The sequence below is a fragment of the Lagenorhynchus albirostris genome, chromosome 8 (genome assembly GCF_949774975.1).
Source record: "Lagenorhynchus albirostris chromosome 8, mLagAlb1.1, whole genome shotgun sequence".
Taxonomy (NCBI): domain Eukaryota; kingdom Metazoa; phylum Chordata; class Mammalia; order Artiodactyla; family Delphinidae; genus Lagenorhynchus; species Lagenorhynchus albirostris.
Genome location: NC_083102.1, coordinates 5,082,285 through 5,102,168, shown reverse-complemented (window position 1 = coordinate 5,102,168; position 19,884 = coordinate 5,082,285). Strand labels below are relative to the sequence as shown.

Below are 19,884 nucleotides of genomic sequence, written 5' to 3'. Positions count from 1 at the left end.
CAAATGCTAGTGAGTTGTATCAAACATTCTTTTTCACTCAAAATTTACAAACAGATGTCCCTTATATGAAAAAAACACCTATTACTCTCAAATTGACACTTTCTCTAAAGTAGTTTGGAACAACAAGCAATATTTCATCTACCATTATAAACTGGATGACTACTGTAAAAATAAATAATTTCTGGTTTTGACCTAATTTTCATTACTTGCAGTTTCAGCCCCCAAATGTATTTTAATTCTCATTCCAGTACCTTCACATCTTCTTTCTAAATAGACATTAGGCAAACCATAATAAGACCACCTTGTGTTTCTCCAAACTCTCCACAAGCATATAACTCCAACCCCTATTGCGATCATCTATTTTCCTAAACGATTTGGAAATAAGCCAACTGTCCTTAACCAAGCAGTTTTCCAGCAAACAAACAAACAAACAAAAACCCCACCTTTTTTTGGTGTACCTTCAAAAACCCCTTCCATAAACTTACAGTGGTAATCATTTCATGACGTATGTCAAATCACTATGCTGTACACCCTAAACTATGCAGTGCTGTATATCAACTATATCTCAATAAAACTGGAAGGTGGGGAGAAAACCCTTCCAATTTAAAGACATAATAAATACACGGCCTCTACTTAACGTCGTAACACTCAGAACAACACTAGGAGATGCACATCACCAGTTAATTATACAAATGAAAATCAGTTACAAAGTTGGTTAATACTGGGCACACCTGGTATAGTGACACAGAACTCCTAACCCAACCACTTGCCAAGCTATTAGAAAAAATAACGAAGTGTCCTGCCCACATAATGTTCTACACTACATAATGTCCTTTCAGCCAAACCAGACCCTCCGTTACGACCCTCAAGCTCGTGTGAGGACACTGGGGCTGACTGCCCGCAGCTTTTCAGGCTTTGTCTCAAGGACGGTGGTCCTGGAATCATCTGACTTCCAGGTTAGGGCTTCTCCTGCAGAACGGCAGAGCTGGGCCCACTGGATCTGGACTCCACAACAAGTGTCTCAGGACACTTAAGTTCACTCCAAGGATCGGATTAAGAAGCAAGATTTCTGCACTTATTCCAAGTAGAATGCTACTTCTATTTTTTAACTTTAGAGAAAAGTAGGTTCCACTAAGAAATATGATATTTTATTGAAAAATATTAAATGCCTTTCATGTAGTTAGGATAAAGAAAAGCTCCCTTCCTGGTAGTGAGAATGTGATCTATCCTGGAGCTATCAGCACTGACTACTGTACCTGCAATACGACTAGACTGAAACCTTACATAACAATAGCTATTACTCATTAGCAATTTAGTATATGCCTGGCACTGTTCCAAAACCTTTACATGTGTTAATTAACTCTTTGGTCCTCACAACCAGGCCATGAAATGGGTTATTACGTGTAGCTCCATTTATGCAAAAAGACCCAGAGAAATTAAATAACTTAAGTACACATAAATAGATGCAAAGCATTTTCCCTTTGTTATTATTTTAACTAGGAGGTGGTCTTTTTCCCATTCTCTCAAGTCTACCATACCTGGTCACACTAGTATCTTTTTCAAGGCACAAACCATGGTAAGAATTGCAAAGTCACTTCATGGAACTTTCACCTAAAGTGATTTCAAGTTACTGTCTCAATCTTCTTGAAATTTCCCTTCTCCGCTTTCTGACCTTCTGTAAAAGTGTCAACACATCACACTCTGCCCTTCTCCTCATCGCTCCTACTAAGTTGTTCCACTGAAGATCACAGCAATCTCACCATCCAGTGAAACAGTGCCTTTCACCCCACCCGACCCTACAGCCTGATGACGGCCACTGCGAAGATCCTATACGTCTCACTCAGTGTCTCCATCTCTCAGCTTTTTTCACTTCCACCTAATGCTTCAAAAGGGGAAAGGAGTGTATAATATAAATCAGTTGACTTAAGCATGTAACTCATTATTTAATTAAAAAGAGTTCTTCAAGATTCTGTACTCTACTGGCAGTATATTCTTAAGAAACCTCACCCTTCCAACCACTAAACAGACAATTCCTAAATTTTCATCTATAGCCTTGAACAACTGCAACTGCCTGTAAGTCAGAACAATGTGTATGTCCCATTTCTAACTAAAAATGGCCTAAAACTAAATTCATTACATCTCCACTACCCTCCCCCTACAACACACACACACACACACGCGCGCGCGCTTCTTTGTTCCCCCACAACACACACACACACGCGCTTCTTTGTTCCCCTACAACACACACACACATGCACACATGCACATACGTGTGCGTGCACGCTTCTTTGTTCCATGTTTCCAGTTTACAGCATGACTGGTTGTCCTCTAGGCAAGCCTGGCTTATATATAGTCTAGTTCAATTTATTTCCTTTTTTCTCACATCTTACATCCATTTGGTAGCACTATCCTACTTATGCTAACATCACTGTCTCTCAAATCCATTTCCTCCTTTCAATTAGCACTGTAGATATATTTAAATGGAGCCCAAATTCTAACTCAGTCCCAACTGCAATAAACTCATTAGTACAACTCTTCTTGTGTCAAATCCATTTCCAATACTGACATCAGAGCTACTCTGCCGAAATGTGTAACTCATCAGGTCATTTCACTGGTGTGAGGTCTCCAGTGCCTCTCAGAAACCTGGAGAAAAAAAGGCCAACTGCCAATGCCTAGCTGTGTAGACACAATTCAGTCCCACGCGTACTTTTTGTTCTGCCTTCTTAAACACTGACCACTTACCTCTCTTCCTTTGCCCTGGAAAATGTTAGAGTTGCCATTCTTGAATATCTGTGTGGTCTCCCTGCATGTGACCTGATCATGCTTTATCCTTAAATTATTATTCTTTCAAACATGAATGCTGAAATCTTAGCGACTCCTACGCAAAAAAAAAGATCAACCCCACCTTTCCGACGGTGATGACCTCCCCACGAGAACATGCCTCTCGCAAAGGATCTCCTTCATCCCTCTCCAGAAGAGAAGAGGAAACACAAGAAGAAGCGCCTGGTGCAGAGCCCCAGTTCCTATTTCATGGATGTGAAATGCCCAGGATGCTATAAAATCACCACCGTCTCTAGCCATGCACACACAGTAGTTTTGTGTGTTGGCTGCTCTACTGTCCTCTGCCAGCCTACAGGAGGAAAAGCAAGGCTTACAGAAGGATGCTCCTCCAGACGGAAGCAGCACTAAAAGCTGCCGGAATCAAGATGAATGGGAAACCATCCCAATAAGCACATTTTGGGTAGAAAAAAATAAATCAACTGCCCCCAACCTTCAAAACCTTATTAAAAATGAGACAGCACAGTGAAATGATTTAAACAATGATCATAAAACCTTTTATAAAGGAATACATCTTTAAATGATTTGATTTCTGAAATACATACTTTTAGTTTCAGAAAACATGGAGATAGTTTTTTTTATATGTTGAGAAGAGAAATATTGAAGAGTTCTTAATCATTAAGACAGCATATGGGAACAATTAAGGCAAGAAGCACTTATGATGTCTGTTTTATCCAAATGTAAATCACATGTTTAGTCTAGCAAAAATCAAGGTAAATTTATGTTTAGAGGCTAAACTGGTAGAAACTAAAATATTTCAATTATGTGCGTTATAGAATTTTTCATGTATACACAAAATCGGTAGTAAAGATAACATTAAATTATTTGTACATTTCAGCACTTACACAAAAACAGTGTATGAGCTTATAAAAGTATCATTACAAATTATTCAATTCAGTATATAATCATGACGCAGTGACAACAGGATATAGAGAAATGACCCATTATTCAAATCATCAAGAATACACACCACCATCTCCCTTCTATAGGAGATTCCCAGACTGGCAGCACTACCACCTTACCTACCTACTCCCACAAATTTTACTTCTAGCCTATCAGATTTTAGCTGTCCAGGCAGAGGGAGAAAGGAAAGCCTTAAACTTGTTCTGCAAGTAGTTACAAATAGGCAGAAGAAAGTGGATTAAACAAAATAGGCAAATTTCCACAGAATTAGGAATTTCATAGTCGACAGTGGTAGAAAGGCCACTGATTTACTCTGAAAGTATGTACTAAGGACATACTCTGTGGCAAGGTATACAGTGGTGAAGACAGATGTGACCCAAGCCTTCAAGGAGCTCACAATCTAAAGGGAAAACCATAATTACCCAAACAGTCATTTACATCTGCACCACATGCTACCAATGAAAAGCATGGGGGAGGTGTGGAGGTGGTGATTTGCTAACCACTGAGGAAATGACAGTGAAACTGAGACCAGATGGATGAGTCTAAGGCAGTCAGGTGAGGGGGGAGCAGTTCTCCAAACATCTTTGCAGGAAGGACTGAGTAAAAGTGAGCTGGGACTGGGACTGGGGGACGGGAAGAAGGCAGGCACTGTTAATAGTGGCACCGCAGATCAAGTGAGCAGAAGAATTCTGGCCATGAAGAGAATCGCCGATTTCCAGAGGATGTCAGGGAGGTAGGTGTGTAACTGAGGGAAACTCAGAGATTGGTACTCTTCCATCGGCACAAAAGAGGGCTTTCTGCCATCAGTCTGTGTGCGTGGTTCCTGAGGGACACACACCGCAGAGCCATGCTTACAACACTTTTCGAGAGGCGACATACCCTGAGCGTGCGCGGGCAGCAGCGGAGGCGCCGGAGGCTGTGGTACGGAAGCTGGCTGCGTGGCTGCAGGACTGAGCACAGCGGTAAACAAGTCCTCCACATCCTTTCCTCCAAGCTCTAGGAGACACAGTTCCAATGACAGTACGATTAAAGGGCTACAGAGCCAAAGCACAGGGAATTCCATTCTTATAAACTAAAAATCAAAACACAAATACCTGGTATTTTATATAACTTCCCAAGAATTGCTCCTAGGATAAAATAAAGAGGTGGAAATATTAACAACCATCATTTCAATATACTGATACAAAACAGCATTTGACATAAAATTATCAGAAGAGAAGTTAAATTGTAAATAAGCATGCAGAAATCTTTGAAAATCATATTTACTCATGTCTTTTAGAAAGCCTAGATGTAGGGCAAATATTTTACCATCTGTGACCATTTTGTCTAGTTCAGGGCTGAGGATGCCATCGAGCTGCTCTTCACTTAACGGTCGTGAACTCTGATTGACACTTGGCTGAGGCAAAGAGGAAGGATCATCAACGCCGGCACCAAGGTCTATTCCAGCTGAGGAGCAAGGTATGCGTATTAAAAAGTGAACTCTGAACACTCACACAGAATGCACTACACTATTTCCCTGCATTAAAACACAACCATATGATTAACACAGAGCAATGAGAAGCCTGTAATTCTGAATTAATCTGGATTCCTAAATCAATCTGGAGAGTCAATCAGTAAAAATTAGGCACAATGTATCTATAAACTTGGGTGCTGCTTAAAGGTATGGTTTAATCAATGCAAACACATTCCCTGAGAAACCAAAGAACACATCTGGTTCTAAAGTGCTAATTTCCACAAAAAAATAAGCAGCATATTATTAAGACAGGACTCTCTAAGAAGAATCAATATACAATTAACTGCTTAAACTTAGAAGACAGTGTTTCAAATGTATGGTTCAACTTATCATATGCAGTTTGTGAAACAAGTTTCACACAAATTAATGACAAGCTCTAAAATTTTTAATGCCTTGTAAAAATTATCCTTTTGTGAATAATTTCAACTACACATCATATTTTTGAAATGTTCTGTAGTCAAAAACAATATACAGATTATGTTTATTACATGCTTTATCTCATATAAATTGGTTTTTAAGCAATAGTCACATTTAAAACTGGTTTATCTACTTTATCATGCTTCCTCCTCAATATTACTGCTATCAAAAAGTAAAATTTCATCTGCTCTTATCTGGAACTTATCTGCTCTTATAGGAACTAACTCTATAATATTTGGGTAATATTATAAATTACATACTAACATGAATAAAACCATTCATTAAAAAAAAAAGAACACTACAGAGAAAGTCATCCAAAACACAGTACAGTTGTACCATGCTTTAGCTGCACGCACAAAGGGAAAAGCAAAGTTGGATTAGTGACAAATTAGCACTATAACAAATACACATGCACCTACAGGTTGTTTCAGCTGAAATCACTATTTAAAAAAAAAAAAGACTAATTCTAGTCAGCCGTCATCCATTGCTCAGTTTCTTACCAAATGGACAAGATGAGCTCTCAACCTGGAAAGTGCATAAATCAAGACCTACAAGACCCAAACCAAATAAAATGGATGATTACCACGGGAGCTGGGGGACGGTGCAAACAAAAGAAGAAACAGGTACAGCAGGACTCTAAGGCAACAGGCCTTAAATCTGATGCAATTAGACAGGCAACAGAAATTAACTAACTTGCTATTTCCCCTCTTAAAGCAGGAAAGCCAAGGCAGATCAAATAAAATGATGAGTTCTTTGACAAAGGGAGGGGAGGGGAGGGGAGGGGAGGGGAGGGGAGGGGAGGGGAGGGGAGGGGAGGGAGGGAGGGAGGGAGGAAGGAAGGAAGGAAGGAAGGAAGGAAGGAAGGAAGGAAGGAAGGAAGAAAAAGAAAGAAAAAAATTTTTTTTTCAGTTTCAGAGAAAAGACTAAGCTTGTTTCACACACATACCTCTCACTCACATCATAAAATAGACACTGGGCAAACAGTACTCATATATACCTGAATGATCAACTGATTTTGCAAGGTCGTCTGAAATTATTCCAAGAATGTCATCATCTGTGTTTAAGACTTCGGAAATATCGGCTAAGGGATCATCAGCAGTGCCTAAGCGCAGTAAGTATGTTTGTAAAGTGTCAGTATTTTCCTAGACATTAAATTCTAAAACTCACTCATTCAACCATTTACTAAATATCTAGAATACAGCAGCTACTGAGGTAAGTACTAGAATCATAAAAAGTTTATTACTTCTAAAGTAAGGAATTTTTCATAGAAAAGGCACTCCAACATTTTCAGTAACAAAACATTAAAAATTAAGACTTTTGTTTTTGTGACTACTGTATATTAACAATAAAATAAAATTTAAAATAAAACCCACAGGCAATAAAAGTGAAACAAAGCAAAAAATTAAGAAAGCGGCATCACTAAAAATGACATCTGGAAAACACTCCAGAAGATAAATAAAATATTAAAGGCAAACCTACTGTTTAGAAGTTCCTTGTAAAGTATAAACCAGATACCATCTAGTTAAATGCCTACTTCCAGCTTTACCCTTAACACTGATTAATTCACTTATTTATTGAAGAAAGTGTTTGAGCACCCACAGAATTATGTCTATGGATTATGTTAACAGGCACTGGTCCAGCCACTGGGAATACAGAAGTGACTAAAACAAAGTGCATGGCCTCCAGAGCTTACTTTCGCAGAGGGAGTCTGACAGTAAATAAATGACAGCAGTGTAAGTGCTATAAAGATAAGCAATAAGGAAAGAAGGATCCAGAGTAAGATGTGGAAATACTGTTAGATATTAGATAAAGTGGTCAGGGAAGGCCTTTTAAAGGTGGTTACCAAGCACAAATCTAATAAACAAGCTACGGGAGCATATGCCCTAAAATGGAGAGAGTACCTCAGGCAAAGGGAAAAGCAGATGCAAAGACTAGAGCAGGAAGAGTTTTGTCAAGACAAGGGGCCAGTGCTTGCGGTAAGAAAGGGGAAGAGTGGTAAGAGATTGAAAAGGCAGTTAAGCAAGATTATGGATGGTTTTACAAGTCAAGGCGAAGACTGAGCTTTATTCTGAAGTATAAAGTACAGCTGACCCTTGAACAACATGGGGGTGAGGGGCACCGACCCTCCACACAGTCAAAAATCCGAATATGACTTGTGGTCGGCCCTCCCTATATCCTCATTTCCACCTCTGCAGATTCAGGCAGCCAGGGATGGTAGGACTCCTGTACGTATCAGTGGAAAAAATCCTCATATAAGTGGACCCTCGCAGTTCAAACCCCTGTTGTTCAGGGGTCAACTGTATAATGGGAAGTTGCTGGAAGACTGCCAGAGGAGGGTGTGACTGACATCTTACAGGGAAACGCTGGTTGCCAGGCGCAGAACCGACGGGGGTGGAGGAGGGGGTAAGGCATGTTGGCAAGAGGGGAGATGGATCAGTCAGCAGGCCTTGGACGGGTCTAAGTGAGAGGTGGTACCAGCCCACAAGACTGTGGTGGGAGGGTGAGGTTAGGAGTGGTCGGCTTTGGGATATCATTTGAAGGCAGAGGCAAACTTGCGGAGATATCAGATGTGGAATATGAGATAATGAAGAGTCAAGGAGAACTACCAGGGTTTCTGGCCTAATCAAGCAGGAAAATATTTAGGCTACCTTTAGAAACTTTATTAGTCATTTAAGTTAAGGGATATCTGAATATTTTTATCCATTTGGACTATACTTTTACTTAAGAAAAAAAAAGGATTCATATTTAGAATGGATAAACAACAAGGTCCTACTGTATAGCACAGAGAACTATATTCAATATCCTATGATAAACCATAATGGAAAAGAATATTTTAAAAATATATATGTGCATAGCTGAGTCACTCTGCTGTAAGGCAGACATTGGCACAGCATTGTAAATCAACTATACTTCAATTAAAAATTTTTAAAAAAAAAAGGAGAGGAGGGGAGGACATAAAATACTCCAGATTCTAGATCAAATATTTCTATGAAAATAGTCTTGTCCCATTAAACGTATACTTCTCAAATAGAATTCAGACATACATAAAAATATAATTTTTTAAATTGAGCTAAAGTAAATTCTGTATGCCCAAATATTTGTAAAGTTTTTAAGAAATCAAATTATTTCAATAATGTATTCTCTAGAAAACAGTACACTTGAAAGAAAAAAAATTGGGGGATAATTGTTCCAGGGTTAAGGTTTGCGGGCTTGTTTGTTTTAAACCAATGGAATTCTACTAAACAAATTACAACCAGCGTTTTTTAAAGGACCATGTTTTAAAAGTTCTCCTCTACCTGAAGAAATTTTGTATCTTATCAACAAATTATTAAAACTGATGTAATGGACTACATTGAATGAAGTATTTTTAAAAAGGAAGCCATTACTTTTGAATTTCCATCATAGTGGCAAGAGAGTGGTTCGACTGCACAGGACATTATATTTAACCTAGGTTTTGAAATGTGTATTACTCTAGTCCTCTACATTTTGGCTTTATCATTAAAGTATTCTCTCTTCAGGAGTTTTGTGGAAAAAACAACTTCAAATAAAGGAAACAGGAATAAAAATAGTGTACAGCAATGTCTTTCCAGTCACAATATGTCTCCTTCCAACCTCAGTTCTTTTCCTTATAAAAACTCAAGGGCAATTTCCTTCTATGTAAGTCTTTAAATGGCTAGTCAAAACTTTTATAAGATAATCCTTCAGAGTAAGACATCCTTTGAAGGGCCGACAAGTCTTTCACTATGCATTATTTTAACAACATATTAACATGGGATCAGAGCAGGTAAGTACTCAAAACAACAACTAAAGTAAAATGATCTGCTAACATTAAACAAAGAGCATGGCCTTTACTCCCATGCTGGGTGCATTCAAATAACAAGGGGATAAGATTGCTTCTAATTATTTCAAGAAGTTAAAATAAAAAATAAAAGCCTGTATTTCCATCCAGGATAGTGGTAAGTTAATGAAGCTGTAACTACTTAATATATCAAAAGTCATCTTTCAGTGGAAGGCTGCTGCCTTAAGATTGTTTTCCAAACTGAGTTTATAAGATTAAAGGAGTAATAAATGTAATTCAATGGCAAAAGGAAGCCTGTCAGAAGAATATTAAATTTCTAATTGAAAGCGAGATAAAAAATACAGAAGTGGAGGAAAAACTTTATGATACCTAACTAGTTAAACCTCTGAGAGCCTTGCTGACGTTAATATTAATAAACATTAAGCTCTCATACCTTTCTCTGATTCTAGGTAGTCCCCATATTCACTATAGCTAGGGCAGTGGGTCTCAATAGGGGACAGTTTTGCAGAGACATTTGGCAATATCTGGAGACATTTTTGATCATTATGACATCATAAGGACAGAGATGCTGCTAAATATCAGGACAGCCTCCCTCCTCCAACAAAGGTTTATCTGGCCCAAACCCTCAGTAGTGAGAAACTGATCTGAAATATATTTCACTTTGTTATCACAGTGGAACAGCCAGTTCCCAGCTACAGCACTCTTTTCCTCTTCTGAATTTCTTGGGGCTATGTAATTAACAAAAATCTACCTAAGTTGAAGACTATTATATTTATAACTCACCAACTATGGCCTAATTACACTCCCTTACATTACCCTCAGCAAACTGTAAACCAAACATTTTCCTTCGCCACTCACAGGAGTTGATTTAGTGGTTGTTACACAGATAAACTTATTTGATAAATCTTATAGACCTGGTACTTCAATAAAGTTAATTTTTAAAATGCGTATGAGGCCAAACTAAAGCATTTCAAAGGTTTGATTAAAAGGAAGATGAATGTAATGCGATAAAGAAAAGTCACTGATATCAAATGCCACATACCGTGAGTTCCAGGTTTTGCTGGAGTTGAGGATGAACTAAGTAGTGGATCTAAGGAAGGATCCAAGAAATTTGTGTTCATGTTTGTTTTGTAAGAAAGCTGAGCTGTATCTTCTGATAGATTATCTAAACTTAGTCTGTTTTGTCTAGTTGTATCTAGAAGATCTTTTCCAAAGAAAGCTTCCTAGATAAAGATAAGCACATATGAGAACAATTGACTTAGTTATAAAATTCTAAACTGAGAACAGATAATTCTGTCATCATTTTGATAAGAAGGCAGAAATAACAGAAAAGCTTAGTATTTAACAATATAAAAATTGAATATAGAAATATATAAATAATTATAGAGATAGCCTGTCAATTCTTTTATATAAAGAATTGACCGGAATTTTAAAAATAAGGTTTTTTGGGTTTTTTTTTTTACAAGAATCAAATAAAATTATGCAAATAAAACCACACAATTCTGTCACATATGTTTCTACCAACTGCAGTATAATAATTCGATACTCCCAGATTAGATTACAATTAAATTTAAAAATGGATAAATTTGTAACAGTGTGGCACCTTAATTCATATTATAAGAAAAACTAAAACTTCATGAATATTATTAATATTTATAGATTATCTACAGAGGATAGCACAAGGGTTTGATCTACAGCTTTAATATTTATATACTTCAGATAGATTTAGTATTCTCATACTAATGCATACAACCATATTAAAGACTTCACATGCTATAAATCTGAAAGAGGGTTTTTATAGTCATTTTAAACAAACTATGTGTACAAAATGTATGGCTATTAAAGGCTATGGCTTTTTATCCATTTACTCATATTAACTTTTCTCCATTTCAATATACTTGCTCTACTGTAGAGACCACTCTTTCAAGCTGGGCTCCTTACAGCTCTAGATCTCCCCCAAACTTCTCAAGCATCAATAAAGAGAACAAAAGGAAGCACTGGGGACCCCCTTCACTTACTTCAACCCCAAAACTCTATTGTCTACAATGTGGTCTGCCTGGAAAGGGGATTCTTGGTGGAGGGCAATTTTGCAGTAACTACCAACATTTAATACACTCTTGCCAAAGACACATACACAAAAAAGGTTCACTGCAGCATTTTTTAGTAATACCAAAAAGAGAAAACAGACTCAATGTCTGTCAAAAAGCATATGACTAAATAAATTATAGATATCCATACTATAAAATACATCAATTTTTAAAAAGGATGTAGAATTATGCAGTCAAAAAAAAAGAAGCTCTAAGATACAGTATTAAAAGAAAGCAAGTTGAGTGATATGTCCAGCAAAACATAAAATACAAACCAAGACTATACAAAAATAAATTATTTTAAAAGTTCTGAAAGGATAAACACCAAGCTGTTAACTTTTGAAAAGGGACAGGGGAGGAGGTATGTGAAGTCTGGTAGAGGCGATGAATATTTGATTTGAAATTTTCACTTTTTTTAAACGAAGAAGTTATTTCACTATGAAAAAGAAATTTGAAAACCCACAAATATAGAGCACTGGGCAGGAGATGATTTGTTTCTTATACTGGCAATGCTTTTATCATTAGGAAAGCATCTTAGAACTTTATAGATCATTTATTTAATGCCTTCAGTATAAATCTGAGAAATCTGAGACCACCATTAGCAAGAATTTTTTCCTAATATGACCCATGATGAATTTAGTGGTATTTATCAAAAACTGTTACGTTCTTACTACTTTGGCGGCTTTTTGTTTCCTGCAGTTAACGTAAGGGAGTGGCTCCACCTGGTTTGTGACTTAATAGTGTTCGGTGATGACCAGAACCTGGGGACTTCAGATCTACTACAGGGGTTCCTATGGCCATGTGGTACCACCAGCTCTTAATAGGCCAGGTAACTATTTCTACTGGGTGGATTATACAATTATTTATAGTTTATCTTGACACTGTTGTGATTAATAAAGAAAAGCTAGAAAAACACTGTTACTGAATTCCTGGCGGGTTTTCATCACTATATATTATGTATGCCCCACCCCACCCCTGAACAATGGCGAAAAAAAATACAATTGCTATCACAAGATGTCCAAGAAATAGTACTATCACAAAAGGTTCCTGCACATCAAAAAAGCTATATATTACTGATGGACAACAGGGGAATTACACCTGTACACCAAAAGAAACAATCCCGATCAACAGATTTAGATCACAGCAGTAATCAGGAAATCAGATCCACTATTTTTAAAGGCTCTTTTGCAAAAGTATGAAATGGTCAGTTTTCATATCAATACTTCCATTAAAAAGCTAAAGAAAGCTTCCTAAATGTACATTACACTTTACAGAAGGGTCAACAGGAGGAGGGGGGCATGCCATCTACTCAATACTCCCAGGAAGGACTATTAAGATGGGAGGTGAAGGGCACAGGAGACAACACAAAGGGTGCAATTAAATATAATCTAAACAATAAATGGTTCTATTTCCTGAACAATAAAATTACTGTTACATATTTTTTAAAGGTACAAAGCTAGAATGAATAGGTATGTGAAGGGAATAAGGGGAAAATAAAACATTTATTAAAGATAGATAAAATGTAAGGTGCGGAGTTAAGCACTTTACATCCACAATTCTTATTTCATCTCTCAACATTTCTGTACAGTAGGTATTACCACAATTTTATAGATGAGAAAACTGGGGCACAGAGTTGTTAAATAAAACAAAATCACATAGCTAACTGGTAGCAATAGTGGCATTCAAACCCAGGGCTCTGACTTTAAAGACTGCACTCTTTAAAATGGACACTGCCCTTATGATGTTAGTTGTCTAACAAAAATTCACTCATAAATATTATTATATACTTAAGGTACTTATGCTTTCAAGTCTTATTTGATAAATATAGAAGACATTTTAGTCAAATGAATATTTGAATTTTACACTTCTAATTACTAAAAAAATTGAGGAAGCTGTATGTTAATTGAAAGGAAATGCCTTTAAAACCAATTAAATTAGTAATAGCTAATTGGAAAATTAAGGTTAAAAAAAAAATTACAACTCAAGCAATGAAGAGCTATCTATGTTCGCCATAGCTGCGTGCGAGGGACAGATCAGATGGACACTCAATGACAGTCTGATCCAATTCAATTTCTACACATGAAGGAAGAGAGGCCAAGGAAGGATGAATTACATGCTCAAGAATCTAGAATGAGCTATGGCTGAGCCAGCCTTTACAGCTCAGTCCTATTTCTGATGTAGGGTTCTTTCCAATGTACCACATGGCCTTGAACTCTTCTGAGACTTAATGTTTACAAGATGAACTAGAAGGATTTCTATTTACATCTATCAAACAATTTCTTCATATTGAGGGATATTTTCCTGATGTATATTTTAGAAAACAAAAACAGTTCAGCCTAAACCTTTGGTTCACGAGGCCTCTAAAAGTGGTAAATATTATGAAAGCTGCAATTCTGGCAGCTAAAAACCCATCATCATTCAGTGAACATAATTACTGTAACCCGTACTAGCAAAGGAAGCTGTCCACCAGACTTGCGTTTGCAGAGCACACAGGTATAACTGGTTTGGAAGAATGAGCTTTTCCCAGCCAAAGAGTTCTTGTGTTTCTTATGAAATTTATAAATAAAAAACTGGGATTAAAAAAAGAACTTTGTAAAAAGTATCAAAGCACAAAGAAGATAAATGTAATGTTTAAGAGGCTCTGGAAGATAAAAAATGGCATTTATGATGACTGATTAAAACATGTACAAAAACAACAAAACTCTTTTTCAAAACTCGATACATCACTTTACGTTTCTTTCATTAACAAATAAATAATATAAAGCAAAATATTACTTGTAAATAGGCAGGGAAAATTTCTTCAAGCTTATTTTTCCTTTTTCGGTATCTCTTCTTTATTTTTTCAGTGTTTTCAGTAACAGAAACAGATTCATCAACTAGAGTATCTGGTAACTGCTCACTCCAGCCTGAAACAATAGTCACATTTATAAATATGTGGTATTTAAAATTTTCAGATAAGCCCACCAAAAGTAATTTTATAACTTACCAACATACAGTTCCACATAAACAAGCTTTTTCCTTTTTCTTTCAGTTTTATTGAGATATAACTGACATACAACTAAGTTTAAGGTACACAGCATAATGACTTGACAAATTACCTTTTTCATAAAAAGGCCTCAAAGTAAGTTTATTAATTTTTAAGTATAAAAAATTCATTTCATGTCTACTTATTATCAGCATGCTTCCCATTGTTTCTTAATGAGTATTTTCTTCTTCACAAAGTAGAAACTTGATTTTTTTAATGTTGACATTTTGTTAAAGATTAAAAGAAGGAAAATACATACTCAATGCTAATGAGTATGGATAAATGGCTACTCGAACACTACTAAAGGGAATTTAGTGGGTACAACCTTTTGCTAGAGTTTATTGGGACTATCTAACAAAAGTCTTTTAAAAAATGTGTGTCCTTCAATCCAGCAATTCAAGTTCAGGGATTTACTGCAAATTAGGTATCTGGAGTACATACATATTGTGATAATATATGACTATCTATGAATATGATAATAAATATGCTATGAATGCTCAAATTTAAAATCAAAGAAATGCGAAAATCCAAAATGTTGGACTATGAACTTAGCAATAAAACAAGTACACCACTTAAAGCAGGTAAGCAAGCAATCAAATGATACCCTCACATACTTTAGGCAAAAGGCACATGCCTTCTGAAAATCAGTGTGGGCACTTTTGTTGCCAGACTACATAGGTGGACTGAAAACAACTAAACATAGTGGATAAACATTTTCTGAACATTTTTTAAAAAATACAGCAGTAGTGCTTCCCTGGTGGCGCAGTGGTTGAGAGTCCGCCTGCTAATGCGGGGGACACGGGTTCATGCCCCGGTCCGGGAAGATCCCACATGCCGCGGAGCAGCTGGGCCCGTGAGCCATGGCCGCTGAGCCTGCGCGTCCGGAGCCTGTGCTCCGCAACGGGAGAGGCCACAGCAGTGAGGGGCCCGCGTACCGCAAAAAAAAAAAAAAAAATACAGCAGTAATCGAAACAGAAAATAAAGAATTCTCCAAGACCAAAAATTAAGGTAAAATAGGAATCACAGAAATAAGCAAAGAACTAAATAAAGCTCTCTGAAATTTTGCTAAAATCTAGTGACCTTGAACTCCAGTTTTCAGAGCCTTATGAGGAATGGGGAACAGAAGACAAAGCCTACAGCTTCTTCCCAAGGTGTAGAGATTAACCAGAAGCTGTCTGTATAAAGGGGGGACCCTGAAGGACTCCACACCAGGGCTGGTTTAACAAGAAACACACCCTCCCGTTCCCCTGGTCCTCCACACATCACTCACCACCACCACCACCACCCCGCCAACCTGACAGCAAAGAAAACTGCTTGTCATCTCGTCACTGAATAAGGTGCTGGGTAGAAAGGCAAAAAAATGAAAATCTTCCCGGAGAGTTCATAAACTCAGTACAGCCCTGATATGTAAGAAATCTGAATTTATATAACATAGGTGGACCAAAAAACTTCAAGCTAAGAATTTAGCTTAAAGGAGTCCTAGGGGAATAGCACCTCATGTTCCTGGCCACAAATATTCTCTGAAGTAACCAACCTTCACTTCAGTCCTCAAGAAGTTCAGAGAATGTTCTAAAGAATATGAGCTCACAGTTTAAAAAAAATTTTGTTGCTGTTTAATGTATATGTATCTATCTCACACCATAAACACAACGAAATGAGGCACTAGGAGACAGGGCCAGGAGATACAGAGCAGAATCAGATATGCAAAGGTTTTAGAAATGTTATATTCTAAATCAACTAAAACTGGGAGGAATAAGCTGTAAAAAGAAGCTACAAAGTGTTAAAATATCAAAAAAAGTAGCTTAGAAAAGGAAAAATGCATAATAAATTAAAAACTCAGTGGATGACATTGGATGACACAAACGAAAAATACTGAACTAAATGATAAAAATAAAATTATATAGAAGACAAAATAGAGACGAAGATGAAAACAAAAAAACTGTTTCATTGAACATATCACATTTCTTAACTGGGGCTTATTACAGCCATGTTAAGTCATATTAGAAACTTCTTTAAAACTATTATGGTGCTTCCTTTTAAAAATGTGCAGCAATTTTTCTGAAATTCATTCACAGGCCAAAACCCTATCACATAGTAATAAAAGAACTCTATTCAAAGAATATGACAAAAACATCTTTTTTCTTCAGATTCTATATAAAATATTTAAAATACAGAAAGTGTACAGATCATGACCATACTGATTGCAAAGTCTTCATTAGGACCAATTCTTCAGCTATGACTTAAGCAATGATTTAGCTTTCCTTGAAACTCTAAGTAACAATGACAGACTAATAATTGGAAGATATATTTCTAAAACACTTTTGTTATAAATTATTGGGATACGATGTCACTTTCAACTATATAGTCTAAAAAGTTTCCAATTTTATGCCAAGTAGCTAATGCAGGCAAAGAAAGGCCTTTTGTGAGATGGCCAGAAAGTACCAGACATAACTATGTGATTCAATCCCTATTCAGTCCCGCATATTCTCAGTCCCTTCTTAAAGTAATCTCAAAGCAATATAATTGATTGGATTTAAATAATTTTCTTATCAAACCTAATTTCTATATTGCAGATATGAACTTTACAGGCACTCAAATCCTTTCATCACTAAGAAGCAATAAGGTTGTCGTTGTAACATTATTTAGGATAGTTCTTTTCAATGGGGATATCAAGATAAGAGGGTTAAATCAAACAAAATCAGTACCATACCATCATCTCTGCTAGGTAACTGCTCAGAAATGGAGCCTGAGGAATCTTTTCTGATCACAGATCTTTTGGTTTTTCCTTGCCCAGTTCGACTTCTTTGTCGTACCATAAATCCACCAATACCTATCCAAAACAGAAATTAGGTAATCTTGTAAATAACTACTAATTTCTCCCTGTAATTCCACAGTAAGTAGGGTGCAATTGCTTAGTCTTAAACAGTGAGGCTTTTCCCAAATTCAATATGGGTTAACTTAAATCAATAATCTCATTTTAATGCAAAATACAAGAGTTTGGAAATAAGCAAATAAAAGAGATCAAAGTTATTGTTACCTCATTAATAACCAAATAGGAATACAAATTCATTAAAGTACAGAAGACTGCACGTATTTCTTCTCCTAAACGATGTCAGGGTAAACATTATAGTAAATTATGCTTGTTTCCTTAATGTTAGTAGCTCATAGATCATCATTCAAATTATTTGTATGTTAGCTGAGGGAGAACAGATACAAGATACAAACTAAACTAGATGATCCAAGCAAAAATCAACATGACTTCTGGGGTAATGTGTCTAGTTATTCCTAAAGTTCTTAGACGAGTCAAACTGTGTAATTCTGGTTACTACTAGACTTTGGGCAGGTTATTTAACTTTTCATTGCTTCAGTTACCTCACTGGTAAAAAAAGGGATAATGTATAGTATCTCCTATACACATACGATAAACACTAAATAAATAGATGTAAGTGCTGAGAACAGTGCCTGACACATAGTAACACTAACAGCTTCTGTCATATGATAGTTGTCTAGCAATATACTTTGTGATCTAATGGGCCCCTCAAATGGGTCCCTTACATGGATAACTTCCATGTAAGGCAGAAAAAGAAAAAACAAAAAAACCCTAACATTTAACTGTAAGTTCCTGGAAGGAATTTGGCAGTGTCTAAAAAAGTAGGTGCACTTATAAGCCTCATAATTACGAAGAAATGAAATCATTTTCATACAGTGATTTGGACGAAGCTAATCTAGGCCCTTGTTATAAATGTGGCTCATCTGTAAGGAAGGTTACCTTTTAAGGTCTAGCAGAAAACAAACACAGAGTTTTTCCTTACACATCAGAAGGTATTTCGATCACTCTTACCAATAAAATATAAGCAATCAGAAGAATAAAGATTGAACTGATTCAATAAACTACCTCATTCACTGGTAAACAGACATTAATAACTGCCTAAAAAAGCCTACAAGTTCTGGGGACTTCCCGAGCAGTCCAGTGGTTAAGACCCTGCGCTCCCAATGCAGCAGGGCCCAGGTTTGATCCCTGGTTGGGGAACTGAGATCCGCAGGCCGCACGGCGCAGCCTAAAAAACTCTCTAAGTTTCAGCTTAGAGAGTTCTTAAGAAGTTATATTTCATCCTGTTTATTTCATTATATTTGAAGCCCTCAATATCATATTTTTCTTAAATTAACTAAGTTTTGATTATATTAAGATGTCTAGCTCAGGCACTATACCTGGTCTGTACGGTTTCCTTTTTCTCTTTTTGACACCCTCTGTTCCTTCTACTCCCTTAGTTTCATCATCCACAGCTTCCCGTTCAGGACTAGATTCCGATTTTCCATCACAATCCATAAGTTCTCCTTCTGGAAAAAAGTAAACGTACAGATAAAACTGAAAAAGTTATCAAATACACAATTCCTATGTAACAGGAAATACAAAGCAAAGTGGCTGCGGAGCCATTCTAATCATGCATCCCGGTTGACAGGGAAAGTATAGAGACAGAAAAGGCCCCCTAAGGGATACAGAACTCATGCTAATTAGTGCAATGTTCTCAGGAAATGAAACATAAGAATAAGAGAAGGGGAAACACACAGAGAATGCTCCCAAAGACAATTATAAATCAATCTGCACTTAACCTATCATTCCCTTGCTTTTAATTATGTCTTCAGGTCCAGGACCCCAAGGCTGTCTCTCTAGCCTACAACTCTTTTGAGCTCCAACTAATCTGTAATTAGATATTACCCAGTTACTGAAAACTTTATATACAAAATTGAACTACTAATTTAAGATGAACCTTCTCCCTTTCCCAGGGTTTACCTATCATCATTAAAAGACATGGAAACGTACCATGCAGGAGGCAGATTCCTAGGAGACAGCCTTGACAATTCCTAATTTCTTTTCTCGTTCAATCAGGACTCCTCAGTATCTCCCAAGGACATTCTATTTCCCTCAACTACCACCTGAGTCCAATCTTGACTTACTGCATTCCCTCCCCGCCTGTTCTGCCTTGCCTCCATGCTTACCCTCCTCTCCAATCAGTTCTTTAAATTGCAGCCTAAATGATGTTTCTATAAATATCAATTTATCAATGGAAAAGTATCAATTTTCTGCTTAAAAATCCTTTCATGTCTTCCTAGTGGCCTCAAAATGAAATCCAAATTGTAAGGCCCATTATAACAGTGTCCTGTGAACTCTCCAGCTTCATCTCACTCCCACTATGCAAGCTACGCTCAGCTCCCTGAGCACATCAAGCTCCCTATCCACCTCTGCCACCTTCCACCTACCCATCTTTCAGGATTTTTTTTTTTTGGGGGGGCTTCGTTGGGT

General features: G+C 36.9%; 2 protein-coding genes across 2 annotated transcripts in view; one reads left to right on the top strand and one right to left on the bottom strand.

Moving 5' to 3' along the window:
* The window catches only part of KMT2C (lysine methyltransferase 2C), a 294,229-nt gene that overhangs the window by 54,352 nt on the left and 219,993 nt on the right, over positions 1-19,884 (bottom strand). The window contains exons 25-33 of the mRNA XM_060156306.1: positions 18,792-18,920; positions 17,293-17,412; positions 14,333-14,463; positions 10,513-10,693; positions 6,669-6,773; positions 6,172-6,219; positions 5,008-5,187; positions 4,836-4,868; positions 4,621-4,737 (exon numbers count right to left, since the gene is read on the bottom strand). Of these exons, the coding sequence (XP_060012289.1) occupies positions 4,621-4,737; positions 4,836-4,868; positions 5,008-5,187; positions 6,172-6,219; positions 6,669-6,773; positions 10,513-10,693; positions 14,333-14,463; positions 17,293-17,412; positions 18,792-18,920 (1,044 nt within the window). The remainder of the gene's footprint in view (positions 1-4,620; positions 4,738-4,835; positions 4,869-5,007; positions 5,188-6,171; positions 6,220-6,668; positions 6,774-10,512; positions 10,694-14,332; positions 14,464-17,292; positions 17,413-18,791; positions 18,921-19,884) is intronic.
* Positions 2,926-3,194, top strand: LOC132524059 (small ribosomal subunit protein eS27-like). The gene has a single exon (XM_060155881.1). It carries the CDS (start codon positions 2,938-2,940, stop codon positions 3,187-3,189), a length of 252 nt encoding a protein of 83 aa, XP_060011864.1. The 5' UTR covers positions 2,926-2,937; the 3' UTR covers positions 3,190-3,194.